Here is an 18,662-nt window from a genome sequence, read left to right on the forward strand (position 1 = left end):
CGCCTTGGAAGGTGGTGCCTCGCGGCGGCACCGAGCCGGTTCTGGTCCCCGGAACCCGTCCGGAATGTCCGAAGCTGACGGCAGCACGAGGCACTTGACTCCACCCACCACCACCACCGCACGGCAATGACCGCCGCTACTGTGAGCCCCCCTTCGGTGTTTCCGACTCCACCGTGCCGTGTGGGGCTTATCAGCCGAGGCACACCACAAAGTTGGGAAACGTGCATTGATTCATTCAATCCGGCCCAAAACATGCTACAACCAACGAACGCGTCTACGCAAACTCCTCAATCACACTGCGCGGCTGCACATACTCGCCGAGCGGGACATACGGCTCGTCGTACCCAAAGGCCGTGAGCGAGCCGAGGTCGAGGCCGCGCTGCGTGCTCGTCCACTGCGGAGCGGCGGTAATGCCTAGCACCAACACACGCAGGCCGTACTTGTACTCGGGTGTGCCGAGTGCCACACCATTCTGGGCGTCGATGATGGAGATGAGGTCGGGGACGCCGGCGACGATCCGTGAGTTTCCGTTGACTGTGTGCTCAGCCAGGAGGTTCTCGTTCTTGAATGGAACTGCTGGGTCAGTGCCTGGGTGTCGCTTCAAGACCCACTCTTCAGCACACCCTCAAACTTCTCCCTGGGGACGTCCTCGTCGTCATCCTCCTCGTCCTCAGCACTAAGCGCCTGGATCACGACCTCGCCGTAAGAGTGGCCCTTGTGAAGCTTGCGTCCGACCTCGACAATCTTGCCCACGAAGAGCACGCGTCCGGCCTTGGACCCGCCCACTGCGTCGACGAGGATCTGCCCGATCCTGCCAATGTTTGACTGCTTCTTGGCAAGGGCAACAGCACGGCCCAAACGCCACGCCTGTGAGACGGTGTTGCGAATGAGCATCCGGCGCGTGTTGCCCTTGGAGAGGGGGCGGCACTGGATGTTGCCAGCCGTGCCCATCTCAATGCAGCCGGCACGCAGGAACCTGTCAATGTCCTTCTCATCCTTGACCTTTGTGACGTGCTGTAATGGTCAGCCGTGCAACCCTCAGACCACATACCATTGTGGTGCCGTCGCCGCTGGTAAGGACCACTGGGAGGACCAGCTCACCCTTCTCGCTCTCATCAAACACATGAAGAGTCGACTGCCATCCAGTGGGGTATGCACGACCCTGACGACGTCAGTGATTGTGTATATCACAGACTCACCATGAAGTCACCGTCCAGAACAGGGAGGTTCATGTGGTTGCTCGCACCAGTGATCATCTGGACCATGCCGTTTCCTCCGCCGATCTCAATGGCGGTCAGAGCAGCCGCAGATGTGTGGCCCGTGAGCTTCAAAACGTCGTACACGCCCTCGGATGGGTCGGGTCCACCGAGGCGCTCGAGGCCCACTTCCGGGGCACCAATGTTCGCTCCAGGAACGATATGGTCTTCGTTTGCCACGGAGTCAATGTCAATGACACGGACATTGGCGCCGGCACGGACGAGCTCGCGGATCTCGAGGTATGTCGTCTGCGGGTTACCGCCACCGCCGGTGCCGAGGATGTAGCACCCGGCCGCAATCCACTCGAGGTCAACCTCGGAGAGGAACCACTCCTTGTTGACAATGGTGGGGCGGTACGAGCGGATGTCATAGGCCGTGATCTCTGGGTCCTCGGTAGGGAGCTGACGCTTGCCGTTGGCTGCGGGGATCGGCACAACCTCGGTCGTGCTGTCCCAGGTGGGCGTGACGCGGCCATTCGCCTTGGGTTCATCTGGCACGTCGCGCGCACGGCCCCTCCATTCGCCTGCAGCCTTGACGTAGAAACGGCATTTGTCGGTGGCGTCTGGTGGAGGCGGTCAGGGGTGTTACTGGACGGCGCACTCACAAGCAATGGGGATCACCTCGCTCTCGACCACGACAGTATGGTTCGGGTCGGCCCCCTGGGCAATAGCACGCTCGATGGCACGCTTCTCGACAGCCTTCTGCGCCTCGGCGACTGAAATGGTCGTCGTGTCCTCGACAGTGTCGACCACGCCAGAGATCTGGGCACAGGCTGCACCGACAGCGTTGGCAGCGTCATAGTGCGGGAACCTGACGACCTCGCTCACGCCCTTGAGCTCATCGGGGACAAGAATCGCACCACCGCCGACAAGGTACACTGGGATGTCCGAGCTCGACGTCTTCATCGAGTCGATGGCAAGTTCGATCATGTGCCTAATCCGCTGCTCTGCTGCAATGACGGCTGTGGGGTTGAGGAGCGTGACGAGTGACGTGTTGCCCACGCCTTCGGCACGGCCTGTGGCAACAGCAATGTCGGTGGCTGTGCCTGTCGATCCGCCAAAGCAGAGCGCCTCGTCCGTGATGCGGTAGCCCACCGAGTCGGGCCCCACCGTCACCCTGCCACGGGCATCCGTGCGGACGCGAGATCCACCGCCCAGGCCGATGGAGTAGACGTGGGGCATGGAGAAGTTGAGGGGAACACCACAGAGACTGTGGAAAGCGCCTGCCTGGCGAGGAAATCCGGTAGGCAACAACACGCCGATCTCAGTCTGAGCGGGCGTCAGTGTGCTGCAAAAAGCCTTGGATACGCACGGTTGTTCCGCCAACGTCGATCACCAGCGCCGTTTCGCGCTGCTTTTTGCCAGCGACGAGACCGGCAAGGAAGTTGGCACCGCGCATCGAGTTGGTTGGGCCGGATGAGAAGGTACGAATGGGGAGCCGGGCCGCCTGCTGACAGGTCATGAGGGTGCCGTCGTTTGACGTGAGGAAGACTGGTGACGTCAAGCCCAGGGCTGCAATGGAGACGAGGAAGGCAGCGACAGTCTTCTCGGCGAAGGCGAGCAGTGCAGCATTGAGAATGGCCGCGTTCTCGCGTTCAAGGAGGCCTGGGATGTGAGTGATTGGACCACTAGCAGTACACACCAATGTTGGCAACGTCCTTGCTGATGGTGACCCGCACGCCGGGCAGCTCTGCCTGGAGGATGTCGCGCACGAGTTCTTCCTGCTTGATCTCGAGGTCGATGGGAGCGTAGCATGACGAGACGGCGATGGTCTGCACGTCGAGGCGTCTCATTTCGGCTGCAATGCCGCGGATCTCGAGGGGGTCGACCTGGTATGGGTCAGCTCCGATGAACAGTGGACACCCACCTTCTCGATCTCCGACCCGTCGACTTGGAGACCACCCTTGGCGAAGAAGCAGGGTCCCTCGAGGACATTTCGGAGCTCGTATGGGAAGCTGGCGAAGGGAGGGCAGAGGCGGGAGAAGGGGCCGCAGAGGCGGAGGACGGCGACGCGCTGGAGCTTGGTAGCGTCGCGCTCGATGAGCGAGTTGACGAACGACGTTGTGCCGATGGCGACGGCCTGGATCTGGGACCGGTCGACCGACGAGCGCTCGAGACAGGCACCAATGGCCCGCTGGATACCTGTGGTGATGTCTGCTGTGGTCGGAGCCTTGTGGGTTGCGATCACTGGCTTCTCGACCCCGGGCGTGAGATCGAGGACGACGGCATCGCTGTGGGTGGGTGGTGAGCACAGGCGACCCGGCGAGCAAGCAAGCTTACGTGTTGGTGCCTCCGACGTCGACACCAATCCGGAGGGGAGTGGAAGGGGCAATGGTCATTGAGGAGGAGGTGGACGCGGCGTAGCTGTACAGAGTGTTGTTGAGATGGGGGCGTGGACCGCCATTCTGTCGGATGGCAGGCATCTATAAGTACGCCGGGAACGAGGAGCCGCTGGCAGCAGCGTCACACACAGTCAATGTGATGGACGAGGTTGCAGTGGACCTCCTCCACCAAGCTCGAGTGTCAAGGTCCGGCTGGCGATGCTGGCTGGGTCAAACTTGTCGAGTGCAACATGGTCGAGCGAGTGTCCAAAGTCGAGATTGGCAAAACCGACCGGCCTTGACCGGAGTAGATAATGAGATCACGCGATGTTAGCGAGCGGCCCGACCTGATCATTACCGAAAGTCGGGATCAAGCCGGGGGTGGCTCAACTGACTCCGACTCGCCATGTATCCCTGGCCGCATCCTGGCCGCCGGTGACGGCGCACCTCTTGGCGATTCCAAAGTTGCGAATAAATTCCCAATCCTGGCCGCTATCAGTGCGCTGTGCATGCTCCGGCCGGGCAATCAGCAAGAAGTTCGCAGCTCAACAATATGGAGCTCCATAAACGCGACTTACTTGCGCTTATCACATCAACATTCTCAGCTGACACTTTGCCCCACCCGACCGACTTGTCGCGCGCGGATATCGGCCTCGAATTGCAATCGCTGAGACGCCTCTGGCTCTCGCGCGACCGAGGAGGCCATCTTTTGCAAACCCGCAAGGCAGGGCGAACCCCGGTCAGACTCCGGCCACTCGTCCTCCACACACCGAGGCGGCAGCTGGTTGTTGATAAATATCTCATCGTGTGCGCTCGTTGGAGTGCTTCTTCACCATCGAGTGCCCCACACTCTTCCATTTCCAACCCCCCACAGGCCCCACACACACGCGACACACCACATGCCGTCCTGGAAAGAGTTCCTCCAGCGCATCGAAGTCAAGCAGAAGGACGACGAAGCCGAGGTCTGGCAGAACAACCGTTGGGTAGGTGTCCCGGTTTCTTGTTCCGCCACTCTTCCCATCTGGCTGACCGGGCGTAGCTCAATCGTGACAATGTCCCCCTCCCCGCCCACCGCCGCCTCTGGGGCTTCTGGACCTACTCTGGTCTCTGGGTCCTCACCAGCATGAACGTCAGTGGCCTCTCCTCCGGCGCCAGTCTTCTGGGACTTGGTCTCACCGTCGGTAAGTTCCAAGTCGACACTTGTCAAACGACCAATACTGACTACTGATGTAGGCGAGGCCATGGCCGTCGTCGTCGTGGGCCAGGTTCTCATCGCCAGCCTCATGGTCGCCACAGCCAGTATCGGCGCCTACTGGCACGTCTCGTTCCCCATGTGGAACCGTGTCGTGTGGGGCATGATCGCTGCCTACTTCCCTGTAGGTTCAAAGCAACTCGTGTGGACGAAAACTAACAAATCTCCAAGCTCCTCAACCGCATCATCCTCTCTATCACCTGGAACGCCACCCAGGGTTGGTTTGGCGGCCAGTGTCTCAAGGTCTTCCTCGGCTCCATGTTTCCAAGCATTTACCGTAAGTGCTCTAGAAAGCCTCTTTTGCACTATTATTCACGCTCGCAGACATGAAGAACACCCTCCCGGCCTCAACGTACATGGTAAATGCCGACTTTATGTGTTTCGCCCTCTTCACCGCCCTTTGCATCCCGCTCATTCTCATCCCTCCTGAGCGTATCCGTATCCCGGTCATGGCCGGAGCCTGTATGGCTCTTGTGGCCAGTACCTGTCTTTTCATTTGGTCGCTTGCCCGAGCACATGGAGCCGGGCCCCTGCTCACAACCGAGGGACTTGCCCTTCTCAAGGTTCCCCGCGCCACCGGATCCGCCAAGGCATGGGCTGTCCTGTATGGCATCTCCGCTCAAGCAGGCTCGCTCTGTGCCGGTGTAAGTTTCGCGTCATTGAGCCGCTTCCATCTCCTCTGACATGCTCAGATCCTCAATCAGTCCGACTACTCGCGTTTCGCAGGCCGCCCGAGACAGCCCTTCATGGCCATCGGTATCGTTGCGCCCATTTGCGGTATTCTCACCTGCTTCATGGGTATTGCCATGGCCTCGGTCGCTGCTCAGTTCTACCCTAAACAGGGCCTCATCTGGACCATCTATGTTCTGCTCCAGACGATCCAGGAAAACGGTGGCCCCGGAGCCCGAGCTGCCGTCTTCTTTGCCGGTCAGTTTGACTGTCCCTGGCGCTAGCAGAAACTGACACCGCTCAGGCTTTGCTTTCACCTGCTCGCAGCTCGGTATCAACCTCACCGGCAACCTCTACTCTGGCGGCGTGGACCTTACCTCCATCTGGCCCAGGCATCTCAACATTCGCCGTGGCGCCTACCTAACTCTGGCTCTGTCGGTTGCCATGTGCCCGTGGTCGCTTCTCTATGGCTCGAACGCCTTCCTCTCGGTAAGAAGCTCGTCGTGTGACGTACACCGTCGCTGATATTCCCAGGTCATGGGCGGCTACGGTGTCTTCCTTGGCCCTATCACCGGCATCATGGTCTTTGACTACTTCCTCGTCCACAAGCGCAAGGTCAAGCTCACAAACTTGGTGGGTAGATGTGCAGTTGAGGCATACTCACACTTCAGTACGAGTGTTCCCCCTCGTCGATTTACTACTACTACAAGGGTGTCAACTGGAGGGCCCCGGTTGCGTGGGCCTGCGCGGTCGGGCCCATTCTCCCGGGTTTCATCGCACACGTTGACAAGTCGATCATTGTGCCAGCTGGCATTACCAAGCTGTACTACCTCTGCTACCCCTGTGAGTGCCAGCTGTGTCGTCAGTGTTGTTCCACAGCTGACAGACAGTCGTCTTCACTACCGCGGGCGTGGTCTACTTTGCGCTCTGCACAATTTTCCCCGTCCCCGGCGTGGGCGAGGTGGACGAGTACGACGTGTTTGGCACATTCGGGTGAGTAGAAATGGCACAAAAATGGCTATGATGCTAATATTCGAAGCGACGCCGAGTCTGCGCCAGAGGGCACCACCCCGGTGGATAAGGAAGACGCCACTGTCAACGTCGTACCTGTCAACGATAGGGCGACCTTTGTGGTCTAAGCAGGGAACGATGTTCCCGGGCTCGAGTTGTTGTCTTTCGCATGGGGGTAACATTGACGGTCTGCAAAGTTGTAGAAAGGGAACTTGGGGGACATTGCAATCAATCGTAGCTCGGAAAAGTTGTAGGAAATAGGGGGTATTGCAATGGCGGAGGATCTAAAGGGCTGGAATGAATCGAATTGTGGTGAATGTTTGCGCTGGCAACCTTGCTGCAGCTACTTGGCCGACAAGTCGAAGGTGAGCAGTGGCTGTCTTCGTACTTGCCACCTGTCTCTCGAAATTTTTGCTTCCAACTACAGAGGCAGTGCCCTCACACATTCCAATCACAGCGAGCACCCACATCCCAAGAGACACCCTTCCCCCGCCAGGTCGGCCGGAGCCTTCGCCTCTCTCGACACACAAACGCAAGCCACTATCGTCGAACCCACACGACGCACCAATCAACCAACACCGAGCCGAACGTCTTGCGCGCGCATGTGTCCTCCGTATCTCTCGCGCCGTCCACTGAGCGGCCAGCGCACAGGCGCGGGTATCATCAGTCCTGCCACTGCCGGTGCGGCCAGGGGTGTGGGGTGGGCTCATTACAAATAAAAGTGCCACACTCGGTCGACGTGATCTGATCATGTTGGATCGGCAGGGAGGCAGAACATGTGAAATTGATATCCAAAGGTGGCGCGGCTGGACACCGCCCAAGGAGGGTCACGTGACCTGCGCCAACCCCTCGCCATGTCTATCCTGCTCCTCTCCATCGCCCAATGCCCCTCAGAGGGTGCATGTATTGCCAGAGACAGCTGGGAGGTAGCTGGCACGCTGTAGCGGGTGAATGGCGCCCAGAAATGACTGAACAGGGCCAAGAAGCCGATCTGACGCGCGATAAGATTAGTTGGTCTTACTTCTTCGGCGGCGCGGCAGGCTCCGGCCGGACCCACCTGGGTGGGGGAGATATCGTCTGGCTCGCCGACTTGCCTTGGCATGCTGCGGCTCTGGGAGGGGTGTGCATTGGGCCGTGTGATGGTGGTGTACGTGGCGTGCATCGAGTTGCTGACATGGTTTGTGGTGGGTCAGTTGTGTACTGACTGGCTGGGGGTGTGGCACTGGGAGGTGGCAGCGTGGCTGGCGTTGTTACTGGCAGTCTACGCTGACCCAGCACCGTGCACAGCGCAAGTCAGCTCACTACTCCGCATACGCAGCACTGCGAATGATATATCGTTACATGAATTGATGCTACTGTTGTTCTATGTACAAGCCCAGAGGGTTTTAGCCCGGAAGGGACTTAGAAGTTCTCCTTGGTGAGCTCGTTGGTGAGCTTCCAGAGACGCTCAGCCGACTTGTCGTCGTTGGCCCAGAGGGCGAGGATGTTCTCAGTGCCGTAGGGGATCTCCTCACCGGCCTTCTGGAGGGGAGCGACCTGCGAGTTGACGAGGTAGGCGCCGTTCTGCTTCTCCCAGCGGGGGTCGAAGGCGGCGGTGACCGAGGTGGCGGCACCCTCGGGGATGTTCTTCCAGAAGCCGAGCGACATGTTGGGGGTACCATCCTCGTTGAAGAAGGCAGCCAGGGCCTTGATGTCGCCGTCCTCGAGGTGGCGGCCGAGGTTGGTGGGGATGGCTCCGGGGTGGAGCGCGACGGCGGTCAGGCCCTTGGAGCCAAACTTCTCGGCCAGGTACTTGGCGTTGAGGATCGTGGCGGTCTTGGACTGGCCGTAGGCGTTGGTCTTGTCGTAGTCGCCGCCCTTGGAGTAGTCGATGTCGTCCCAGCGGATGTCGCCGAACTGGTGGCCCATGGACGAGACGAAGACGACGCGGGGGTGGGCCGACTTGAGGAGGTTGGGGAGGAGGAGGTTGGTGAGGAGCCAGGGGGCGATGTAGTTGGTGCCGAACTGAGTCTCGAAGCCGTCGGCAGTCTTGCCGTAGGGGGTCATCATGACGGCGGCGTTGTTGATGAGGACGTCGAGCTGGCCCTTGGCCGAGATCTCCTTGGCGGCCTCGCGGACCGACGCGAGCGAGTTGAGGTCGAGGATGACGGTCTCGACGTTGGCCTTGGGCGTCTCCTTGAGGATGTCGGCCTTGGCCTGGTCGAGCTTGGACTGCGAGCGCGCAGCGAGCACGAGGAGCTTGGGCTCCTTGGTCGCGATGGCGCGGGCAGTCTCGTAGCCGATACCGCCGGGCGAGGGGCCAGTGACGACAACTAAGGTGGGCGTTAGATGCTGTGGGAAACCAGGGGGTGGAGAGGTATGACGTACCGTATTTGCCCTTGATGTTGTCGCCAAAGGTGTCGACGACCTCCTGGGCGGTGGTCTGCTTGGTGAACTTGTCTCCGGGCTGGGCCATTGTGATTGATGTGGTGGGGTGGTGGGGGTGGTGTGGATGTGGTGGGTGAGGAGGTTGAGGAGCTGGTTGATGTCGTTTACCACCCCCATCTCGCTTGCATTTATACGCTCTGACGTGAGATGTGACCGCCGGCAGAGAAAAGTCGTCGTTGGGGTAAACGAAAGCGCAGTGACGTCAAGAGTGGGTGCTGAGCGGGACGGTGGAGGATGCCGTGGGTGCCGTAGTGGTGCCCGACGGCCGCGAGACCATCGGCCACGTGAAACTGCCACTGTCACTGAGCCGTACCTGAGTCGGTCCGCCCCCCGGTGGCTTCGTCCGCGATCGCCTGGCCGATGGCCATCGGGTAGGTCATCCACAACGCGCACTTAACACGCATCTTTGCGCGACGGCCACTGGGCCGCAGTGTGCCTCTGCCGGATTCCGCGCGCACGCACGCTGCGCTGGCCTTCGGCGAATCCTGCCCGACCTTATCGCTGTACGAGGCACTGACGTGTTTTCGGCGCGGGGCCGCCGTTGTCGATGTGGAGGCGCACACATCATCAGTCAGCATCGCATGTGTGTCGTGTACATGTCCGCGGGGCTGGTTTAGCGACAGGAAATGGCCGGCGCCGTGTGGTTGACGCGTCGGTGAAAGTACGGTGTCCAGTGGTGGGGCTGTGTGGCTCGGTGACTGGCATCCCTTCGGTGGGTCTATGCCCCCACACAGACCACTGACGTGTTGCATCCCACCAAGCACGTGACCACTGCATGTACCGCATCCTGTCAGTGATGCAGGCATATAGGTACGTGGGTGGAGTGGACGACAAGGCTTCGGTGGACCGGACCACTGTTGCTGGATTTGACCATGAGGAGTAAGTCGCGCTTGGCTTTGAATACGAAAGGGTGATTATTATTGTGTGGTACATTACATAGTGTGGCGAATTGGTTTGGCAAAACAAATACAATAGATCACGAAAGGACTTCAGTGGCTATTAGCTCACCTATTACTTGAACTCTTCTCACTCGATTGCAGCAGGGCCACGCAAGTACTTACGCACAGTATACGTCTATACGTCTATACGGGAACATCTATCTCTGGCTAAGGAGACCCGTAGCAGATAAGGAAAACAACGGCCTAAATATGAAGTTGATGGGCAACACTCTTTGTATAACCACGGCGTCTGCGGGCATAACTCCGGGAACACACGACACTGTGGCACCAAACCTCCTCGATTTTCTTTCGTCACTTTGATCATTTTATCCCAGGTACTCTCTACCCTGCCCCCGAGTCACCCCCGCGCTCGAGGCGAGCCGCCAGCGCGTTTTCTGTTCTCCTTCGTCTACCCAGCTCTCAACAACCACCACCACCACCAAAAGATCATCAAAATGGGCGAGTCGCTTGCTTTCAAGGGTTCCCTCGCGGGCCACTCCGGCTGGGTCACCGCCATCGCCACCTCCTCGGAGAACCCGGACATGATCCTCACCGCTTCGCGTGGTAAGTGTCGCGAAAGAGAGAGCAGAGAAACGAGCGCGTGGCAGTGGCAGAGATTTGGGAGGGAGGGACAATGGCGCGCAGCGTTGGAATGGTAGCGACGGGAACCCCACTAACGTTTCCTAGACAAGACCGTCATCGTCTGGCAGCTCTCGCGCGACGAGTCGTCGTTCGGCTTCCCCAAGAAGATCCTCCACGGCCACAACCACTTCGTCTCGGACGTTGCCATCTCTTCGGACGGCCAGTTCGCCCTCTCGTCGTCGTGGGACAAGACCCTCCGCCTCTGGGACCTCAACACCGGCCTCACCACCCGCAAGTTTGTTGGCCACACCGGCGACGTCCTCTCGTGAGTGGTGGCATTGGTTTTGGTCGGTTTGGTGTGCGCGCGCGGCGTTTGGACAGGGTCGACGGGCCTAAGGGTCGGGAAGAGTGCGAGGCGGGCCAGGCCAAATTTCCGCAATGTACTCGGCGCGTCGAGTGCATGGCCTGCCACGCCGAGTCCAGCGCCGCGACGCACGCAAACGCAACAACGCAAAGAATCTGCATCTAACACGCCCCAGCGTCTCGTTCTCGGCCGACAACCGCCAGATCGTCTCGGCCTCGCGTGACCGCTCGATCAAGCTCTGGAACACCCTCGGCGAGTGCAAGTTCAACATTGTTGAGGATGGCCACACCGAGTGGGTCTCGTGCGTTCGCTTCTCGCCCAACCCCGTGATCCCCGTCATCGTCTCGGCCGGCTGGGACAAGGTCGTCAAGGTGAGTTACTCTTGCCGTGCATCCCCGGGACATGATGTTATCTTTATATTTGCTACTTCAGAGGCCTCGCGGCCCGTGAGACAACATATCCACCAAGATCTCTGATCCCTCAATCACTACAAACTGTAGCTGGAGCTTTGCTAACCAACGCCACAGGTCTGGGAGCTCTCCAAGTGCAAGCTCAAGACCAACCACTACGGCCACTCTGGCTACATCAACACCCTCGCCGTTTCGCCCGACGGCTCGCTCGCTGCCTCGGGCGGCAAGGACGGTGTCACCATGCTCTGGGACCTCAACGACGGCAAGCACCTCTACTCGCTCGAGGCCGGTGACATTGTCAACGCCCTCGTCTTCTCGCCCAACCGCTACTGGCTCTGCGCTGCCACCGCCACCTCGATCAAGATCTTCGACCTCGAGTCCAAGTCGATCGTCGACGACCTCAAGCCCGACTTCAACGACCTCGGCGACAAGGCCCGCAAGCCCGAGTGCATCTCGCTCGCCTGGTCGGCCGACGGCCAGACCCTCTTCGCCGGTTACTCGGACAACCTCGTCCGCGTCTGGGTCGTCACTGTCTAATCTGTACATTTGCATGCAGGCGTTATGGATAGATGTGTGTAACGGCTGGTGTGGTGTGTTGTGGTTGGGTCTACTGTGCGTCCTGGTGTGAGTGTGAATGGGCATGTGGAAGAGGCTGGGATTGACATTGGTCGTCTCTTGATGTGGCTCGTTGAGGGATGCTACGACATTGTGCAGCAGCGTTGAGATTGAACGCACTCATATCAATCTGCCACAGTCCAGTCATCCTCTTCCTTGACACACACCTGTATATGGGAGAGCATGTCCCTTATCTGCTCAGCGACTGCCAGTGTCTGTCGATACTCACAACCAACCCAACGCCTCGACACCCACACACCCGTTGACCATTCCGATTCATGTATCCGGTCTATCATACCCCGCCCTCTAGCTACTAGTAGTACATCTCGCTCTATGACCACGCAGAATGAGACAAGAGACAACAAGAAACACACACGTCCGTCCTACACCTTGAGATTCTTCACATCCTTCTCGAGGCCGGTCGCCCCGACGTCCTTCTTGGCGGCCTTTGGCGAGCCCTCGTCCTCCTCGGCCGTCCTGAAGCCCTCGGAATCGCTGTCGCTGCTAAACTCGGGCTTCTCCTTGGCTGCTGCCGCCTTGAACTTGTTCGTGGCGCGGATGACGCGGATAGCGTCGGCCCACTTCTTCTTGGGGTTGAAGTTCTCGCGGAAGGTAGGCAGCAGGTCCTCGTCGGTGGCGCCCGCGCCGCCAATCCACGGGTCCTTGAGCGCGTCGGCCGCGCTGATACGCAGCTTGGGGTCGACAACAAGGAGCTGCTTGATAAAGTTCTTGCCTTCCTCTGAGACGTGCTTCCAGAATCTCTCGTGGAACGTCACGCGGCCCGAGGTCGTCTCGCGGATCAGCTCGTTGCGGTCGTCGGAACGGAATGGCGAGTATCCACAGAGCAGAGTATACGCGATGACGCTATAAGGGTCAGTGGCTGCGCTCGGTGTAGTGCGCAGTGTGCGCGCCAGGGGCTCGGCCTCAAAACTCACCCAATGCTCCAGAGGTCGACCTTGCGGCCGTGAGGCTTGCCGAGGAGGATTTCAGGCGCAGCATAGCCAAACGAGCCGGCCATGGACGTGAGCTCCTCGTCACCGTCGACGTGCTTGGCGATACCAAAGTCGGCAATCACAATCTTCGAGTCCTCGTCGCGCGTCTTGTAGATGATGTTCTCGGGCTTGAGGTCACGGTGCGCAATGTTGTGCGCGTGAAGGTAGGCCGTAGCTTCGAGGACCTGGCTGCGAGGGGTTAGGGGCTGTGTCAAGGAGCTGCTGCACAGATCCTCGGCTTAACTCACCGGATGCACACAACTGCGTCGGCCTCGGTGAAGCGTCCACGCTCGGTCACGCGGTCGAACAGCTCACCGCCGCTCGCGAGCTCGAATGCGAGGTAGTACCTGGGCGTTAGGCCTGAGGATCACAGTTACCAACTCACTTGTCGCGCGACTCAAAGTAGTCCCACACGTGGACAATGTTGGGGTGGTCGAGGTCCTTGAGGACGTTGACCTCGTCCATGACCGTAGAGGGGTCCTTGACGAGCTTCTTGGGGATTATTCTGGGGAGGTAAGCGCGTGCCACGGAAGAGGTGGGCGAGGGCCGCGCCGACGTCGTCGTAGGCGTTGGCGTAGGCGTTGGCGTCGGCGTTGGCGTTCGCTGTCTTGGACACGCCGCGCCAGCAGCACCAGCAGCAGTAGTGCCAAGCCCGAGGACCAGAATAAACAACGAACGCCAGTACAGCGCCGAACGACGCCGGCCGGCACCGCCATCGCACTGCGCCACGGCACGCAGCAGTATGTCACTCACTTCAACGCGACATCCTTCTTCTCTCCCTCTGGGGGGGTCCACGTCGCGCGCACGACCTTGCCGAAGCCTCCGCGGCCGAGCACCTCTTCGAGCTGGTACTGTTTCTTCTTGTTGAACGACTTTGGCTGCGAGAGCAGCTGATCGCGGAGGGCGGAAGTGAAGCCCATGGTGGTGTGTAGGTGGTTTAGGTGAGGGGTGAAGGCGATGTACGCGCCGTGTGAAGTCGGAGTGTGGTGCGAGGCCGAGGTGGGTGCAAGGCAAGGTGCGCGATGTGTACTATTTGATGGATGCGATGGAGACGAGACGACGAGTGGCCAGTTGTGACAAAGAGTGCGATGCTGATGTCGATGTGTGTCGGTCGATCGGCTGTGTGTGTACTGCAATGACGAGCAATGTAAATGGCGGGAGAGAGGCGTCACGCCAAACCCAAACCCTCTCGGCCCATTTCTAAATTGGCATCACAGCCGTCTCGCCTGGCATACGACATGCACCGCGCACCACGCGGAAGTGCCTTGGCCTCTCCGCATCCAACGACGACAAGCTCTGTGCATGCGTGCAACTCGTGCGTCAGCATGTACCCCCTCGGCGACATGGCCAGAGTGAACAGTGCACAGCATCGGTCGCACGCATTCGGCGCCGGGACGGCGGCCGGATCTGCAGTAGATCTGGCACGCACGCACGCACGCACAGCACCCGCCAGCTTACCGCTGCTGTCCCATAGTGAATACGGAACCGAGCAGGCAGTGACGTAACGGCCGGCAGCATGCTCGATCAGCCCACCCCGCCGCCAGAGTTGTCGCAACCCCGTGGCACTCACGAGGGAGGCAATGTCCATGACCCCTCTCGCCCGCTCGACGCGACGACGCGTCGCGACGCGCGCTTTGCTTCTTCTGCCTCGCCCTGCCCTGCCCTGCCCTGCCCAGAGACGCGGCGTGGCGCCGAAGACGCTCGAAGGCCGCTTCGGCGCCGAGGATTGGTCCGAGCGTGCTGGCCGGTGCGAGGCAGTAATCTGGTTCCGCCTTCTAGCACCGTCGTGACTTGCTGCAGGTGGAGGTGGTCGCTGCCACTGCGCGTCATGGCCTGCCTGCCTGCCTCGAGTCGGTCGACCTGCCGCGCGTGCCTTCAAATCTGCCATTCTCGACTTCAAACTTCTTGAATCTCACACACCCCCACCCCACTCACACACGCAGCAACAATCATGTTTGGAGCGATCGTCGCTGGACGCCTGGTGTGAGTTGCCCGTAGCTTGTCCTTCTGATCCCCCGCTGACATGTTCCCAGGCAGACCAACCTGCAGCAAATGTGCGTGGTGATCACGGCTGTACCTTCTCTTGGGCTGCCAGTACGCCTTCATCGCTCCAAGCTGACCTTGCCCCAGAGATGAGACCCACTTTGTCTTCCCACTCGAGAACCCCTTTGACATCAACCATCTCACCGTCTTCCTCCTCGGTACAAGTGAGTCGAGCTAGCGCTTCCATTGTATAGCTGAGCTCACACCCCAGTCCCATTCCCCGAAGGCTACGGCGCAACAGTGCACTTCGCCTGGCCAGGAGGCGACTACTTCCCGCTCGGAACGTGAGTTGGCCTTTTCCGCTTGCGTGCTAACTCGCAGACTCACAAACGCACGCCCATCATCAATCTACAAGGTGCGCCCACACCTCCCGCCCGGCGTGTCGGCCGGCACGCCTTCAGCGCCGGCACAGCTCGGCATCGAGATCGCGCCGCTAGAGCAGGTCGAGGCCGCGCAGGCGGGCATCAAGCCCGTGCAGGGCAAGGAGGTGGCCGCGCGCGTCGACGTCGGCAAGGTCGCCGACAAGGTCGTCAAGAATGTAAGTGCCGCCCGGTGTGGCGAGAGGTCGCGCGTGAGGGGTAAGAAGGGCGAGGTGTGGTTTGGCGGCGTGAGGAGAGCCCAGCAGCAGCACCGACGACCCCTGACACTTTCCGCCAGCTGTTCAACTTCCTCCACAGCTTTGGCGAGGGCCCGCTCACGCCCAACACGCCGATACCGCTCTCGGTCTTCCAGAGGTGGTATGACAACTTTGTCCGCAAGATTGAGAATGACCGCGGCGCGGCGTTCCTTGATCGCGAGGACTAGGGCCTTGGCGTGGGCCGCAGAGGCCGGTGACGACAGTGACGATGACAGTGATGATGACGATGACGACGACGAAGAGGGCAGTGAAGAAGGCGAGGTCGAGGGCGCTGTCGGCGGCGGGGGATGGGACGCCGCCAGTGCCGGCCTCTGGGTGTAATTTAATCATTCTAGAAGTCAGACGTTGACACAATACAATGCAAACAGTTGAGCTACGTGCATGTGGGCTACATACATGGTCTACAATCACGCCGGGGCAGACGACGACGCGTCTGCCGTGGTGCTGGTAGCAGCGCTAACCTGCACGCTCTCCGACGCGCCAGCTCCGTCCTCGAGCTCCCATGCGCTCTTGAGGCGGCTCAGCTCGCCAACGAGGCCCCATACGACCTGGTCAACGTCACGGAGGGCAGCGAGGCGCTCGTCGAGCGCGCGGCGCGTAGCCTCAGGGGTCTGGGGCACCGCACGCGCAACAGACTGCCCCATAACGACCTGAGGGAGGTGCGGAGGGGGCAGCGACACAGGGGTGAGGTACGCGTGGTGGGTCGGCACGGCGTCAAACGACGTGTCTCGTGGTGCAGCGGCAGCGGGAGCGGGAGTGGCGGCGACCGGTGCTGGCTCCACGGCGCGCTCGGGCGTCTTGCCCTTGTCCACTGATGCAGCGCTGCCCCCAGCTCGGCGCAACGCAGCGCGCGCAATCGCCTCGCGTATTGGGATGTCGTCGTCGTCAAACGTCGGCACGTCGTCATCCACAGGTGCCGACTCGGCCGGCTCCGCGGCAGCAGGCTTTTGAGGCGTCGCGTCCGCACTGCGTCGAGGCGAGCCAGTGGACGAGAAGACGACGGGTGACTGGGACGAGAACGGTGTCGTCGTTCCCGAAACCAGTCCACTAGGGCCGGGGGTCGCAGGCTCCTGCACCCCGGTCGGTGGTGGAACCACGCGAGCCTGATCCAGGCCGGGGATGGCGCGCAGAGGCGCGATCGGGGTCTGAGCGAGGAAGCGGCCTGGGATGATCGGTGCACCCCAGATACCCCGCTGCACCCTGACTTCCTCAGTCTCCTCAATCTCCAGGGTCGCAGGCGCCGCCGTCCTAGTGGCCGTAGGCGGCGCCACTCCTGGCGGTGCGTGGAGAGGAGGCGGCGCGTCGCCATTGACCGCCGGCAGGCGGAAGTACTCCTCAAACTCGAGTGCCCGCGCGCCTTCTGGTGTTGGTGGGTGGTCGGGGTGGGCAGCACCTGGTGGAACAGGGACCGCACCCGGGGCTGGAGGTGGAGGCTGCTGCAGCCCATCGCGGCGGGGCACAGGGGTCATGTTCAGGACGTCGCGACGACACGTAGGGCAGCTCTGTTGCCTCTCGAGCCATGTGCGCAGGCAGTGGAAGTGGAAGATGTGCCCGCAGACGAGCTTCTTCGGCGTCATGTTGGGTCCTTCGTCGGCTGCGTCGCCGGCATCACGGGCGACCATCTCCTCACGGCAGATGATGCACGTCTTGTCGCCCAGACGGTCGAGCTCCTCGGCCGACGCATCGGGGTACAGTGTGTCCATGTTGCGTGTGGCGCGGCGGTAGCGCAGGAAGTCGGACGCGCGGGCGATGAAGCTCCTCAGCGTCATGTACACGTCGCGCAGGATGTGCAGCGGGAGACCATAGTTGATCAGGATGGCGATGAAGAAGACGAGGTAGATGAGGAGCTTGGTGAAGTCTGGGGCTGGTTAGCACCGGGGGGAAGCGCAGGGCGGCACTCACCGACTGCCAGATCGACATAGAACAGGTACATGCTCTTCTGCTCCCACGCGGGCGCGTCTTCGCGCCCCTGGGCACGCCGCAGGTCGGCGACCGCAATGCCGTACCTCGCCCAGGTGCCCAACACGGACGCGAGGAGAATGGCAAACTCGGACGTGAAGAGGATCATGACTGAGACGCCGTCGACAACGATCGACTCGGCCGAGTAGAGGAACAGCGCAATGTCAGTCAGCGTGAGAATGGTCGTGATGGCCGTAATGCGCAGGTGGAAGCTGAGCGGCGGGCCAGGGGGTGGAATTTGGTCAAGCTGGGCGTGAGTTAGGGTTACGACATTCGGCACTCACGTAGTCGACGCGGTCGGCCGTGATCCAGTGGAAGCACTTGAGGAAGACGAGCAGACCGTACATGAGTGCGAACGGGATAGAGAAGGCATTTCTGGCTGTCAGCTACGTCGATTACCACAGCAGCTCACCCGAAGATGGTAAGCGCGAGCAGCGACTCGGTGAGGAAGATCCATAGCCGCTCGAAGAGGTGCTGGGGTGTGAGCATGACTGGCTGGGACGAGGGCTTCCCAATAGCCAACTCACCTCGTACTCGATTGGCCGCAGCTCGCCAAAGAAGATACGCTTCCACAGCACGCCCGTGCAGATGGTGAGGAACAGGAGGAAGTTGCCGAGTATCTGTCTCTGTCAGCTGTTGCCCGCGCGCCAGCTGAGCGCCCGACGTACCAACAATGCTCCGCTGCTCCGCCCGACCGACACGGCCGCCGCGTAGAAGTTTGGCCGCTCCTTGAGCGCGTTGCCCACGACGCCTGCCGCGAGTCCGGTCGAGAGGAGGCCGAACGCCGCGAGGCGCGACACGCCCGGCATGGTGGGTGGGGCGGGGTGGGGTCGTAACTAGTAGCTAGGCGGGGGAGTTGTGGTAGTGCAGGGGTTGGGGGGTACGATGCAATGCTATTATGCTATGTGATAAGGGAATGAGTGACGAGGGATAATGCGCGAGCTTGTGGTTTGTGGTTGTTGTCTTTCGACGTCGAGATGGTTCTTTGTCAGTGGCGAGTTGTCCAAAGGTACCCACGCGCGTCTATGACGTGGAGGAAACAGAGTCGTGTGGCACGGCCTCGGGCGTCAGGTTTCAGCAGCCGCCATCAGTGCCGACAAGTCGCCGAGTGCAGGCAGCGATATAGAAATGCATGCGTTCTAGAGTATGTAGATTCGAGGTCATCATTGATATGATATGCATTGGA

General features: G+C 60.6%; 7 protein-coding genes across 7 annotated transcripts; 3 read left to right on the forward strand and 4 right to left on the reverse strand.

Annotated features, from left to right (window-relative positions):
• Nucleotides 1-211: 211 nt before the first annotated feature.
• On the reverse strand, nt 212-3,828 carry hyuA (Putative D-/L-hydantoinase subunit A). The gene is made up of 9 exons (XM_062768725.1): nt 3,537-3,828; nt 3,124-3,487; nt 2,899-3,085; nt 2,569-2,861; nt 1,862-2,525; nt 1,200-1,819; nt 1,052-1,162; nt 612-1,014; nt 212-573 (listed from the first exon to the last, which is right to left on the reverse strand). The coding sequence occupies exons 1-9, from the start codon at nt 3,677-3,679 to the stop codon at nt 275-277; spliced, it is 3,084 nt and encodes a 1,027-aa protein (XP_062624709.1). The 5' UTR covers nt 3,680-3,828; the 3' UTR covers nt 212-274.
• Nucleotides 3,829-4,476: 648 nt separating this feature from the next.
• On the forward strand, nt 4,477-6,637 carry aclS (Transporter aclS; the record flags this gene model as incomplete). Its single annotated transcript, XM_062768726.1, has 11 exons — nt 4,477-4,560; nt 4,617-4,758; nt 4,811-4,953; nt 5,001-5,106; nt 5,154-5,473; nt 5,522-5,756; nt 5,803-5,987; nt 6,033-6,131; nt 6,170-6,341; nt 6,389-6,491; nt 6,538-6,637. The coding sequence occupies 11 exons, from the start codon at nt 4,477-4,479 to the stop codon at nt 6,635-6,637; spliced, it is 1,689 nt and encodes a 562-aa protein (XP_062624710.1).
• A 1,273-nt stretch (nt 6,638-7,910) lies between these two features.
• Nucleotides 7,911-9,064, reverse strand: TIC32_0 (short-chain dehydrogenase TIC 32; the record flags this gene model as incomplete). Its single annotated transcript, XM_062768727.1, has 2 exons — nt 8,877-9,064; nt 7,911-8,821 (listed from the first exon to the last, which is right to left on the reverse strand). The coding sequence occupies exons 1-2, from the start codon at nt 8,962-8,964 to the stop codon at nt 7,911-7,913; spliced, it is 999 nt and encodes a 332-aa protein (XP_062624711.1). The 5' UTR covers nt 8,965-9,064.
• Nucleotides 9,065-10,287: 1,223 nt separating this feature from the next.
• cpc-2 (Guanine nucleotide-binding protein subunit beta-like protein) lies at nt 10,288-13,030 on the forward strand. The gene is made up of 5 exons (XM_062768728.1): nt 10,288-10,438; nt 10,562-10,781; nt 10,996-11,191; nt 11,348-12,709; nt 12,781-13,030. Exons 1-4 carry the CDS (start codon nt 10,330-10,332, stop codon nt 11,765-11,767), a joined length of 945 nt encoding a protein of 314 aa, XP_062624712.1. The 5' UTR covers nt 10,288-10,329; the 3' UTR covers nt 11,768-12,709; nt 12,781-13,030.
• Nucleotides 12,229-13,948, reverse strand: cmkA (Calcium/calmodulin-dependent protein kinase cmkA; the record flags this gene model as incomplete). Its single annotated transcript, XM_062768729.1, has 5 exons — nt 13,591-13,948; nt 13,223-13,342; nt 13,086-13,184; nt 12,781-13,026; nt 12,229-12,709 (listed from the first exon to the last, which is right to left on the reverse strand). Exons 1-5 carry the CDS (start codon nt 13,755-13,757, stop codon nt 12,229-12,231), a joined length of 1,113 nt encoding a protein of 370 aa, XP_062624713.1. The 5' UTR covers nt 13,758-13,948.
• Nucleotides 13,949-14,737: 789 nt separating this feature from the next.
• SPBC21H7.06c (Protein OPI10) lies at nt 14,738-15,893 on the forward strand. Its single transcript, XM_062768730.1, has 6 exons — nt 14,738-14,820; nt 14,871-14,891; nt 14,968-15,044; nt 15,092-15,164; nt 15,202-15,418; nt 15,538-15,893. The coding sequence occupies exons 1-6, from the start codon at nt 14,789-14,791 to the stop codon at nt 15,682-15,684; spliced, it is 567 nt and encodes a 188-aa protein (XP_062624714.1). The 5' UTR covers nt 14,738-14,788; the 3' UTR covers nt 15,685-15,893.
• HRD1 (ERAD-associated E3 ubiquitin-protein ligase HRD1) lies at nt 15,877-18,432 on the reverse strand. Its single transcript, XM_062768731.1, has 6 exons — nt 18,145-18,432; nt 18,004-18,096; nt 17,889-17,950; nt 17,761-17,851; nt 17,420-17,723; nt 15,877-17,375 (listed from the first exon to the last, which is right to left on the reverse strand). The coding sequence occupies exons 1-6, from the start codon at nt 18,283-18,285 to the stop codon at nt 15,925-15,927; spliced, it is 2,142 nt and encodes a 713-aa protein (XP_062624715.1). The 5' UTR covers nt 18,286-18,432; the 3' UTR covers nt 15,877-15,924.
• Nucleotides 18,433-18,662: the final 230 nt, after the last annotated feature.

Source organism: Vanrija pseudolonga, chromosome 2 (assembly GCF_020906515.1).
Source record: "Vanrija pseudolonga chromosome 2, complete sequence".
Classification (NCBI taxonomy): Eukaryota; Fungi; Basidiomycota; class Tremellomycetes; order Trichosporonales; family Trichosporonaceae; genus Vanrija; species Vanrija pseudolonga.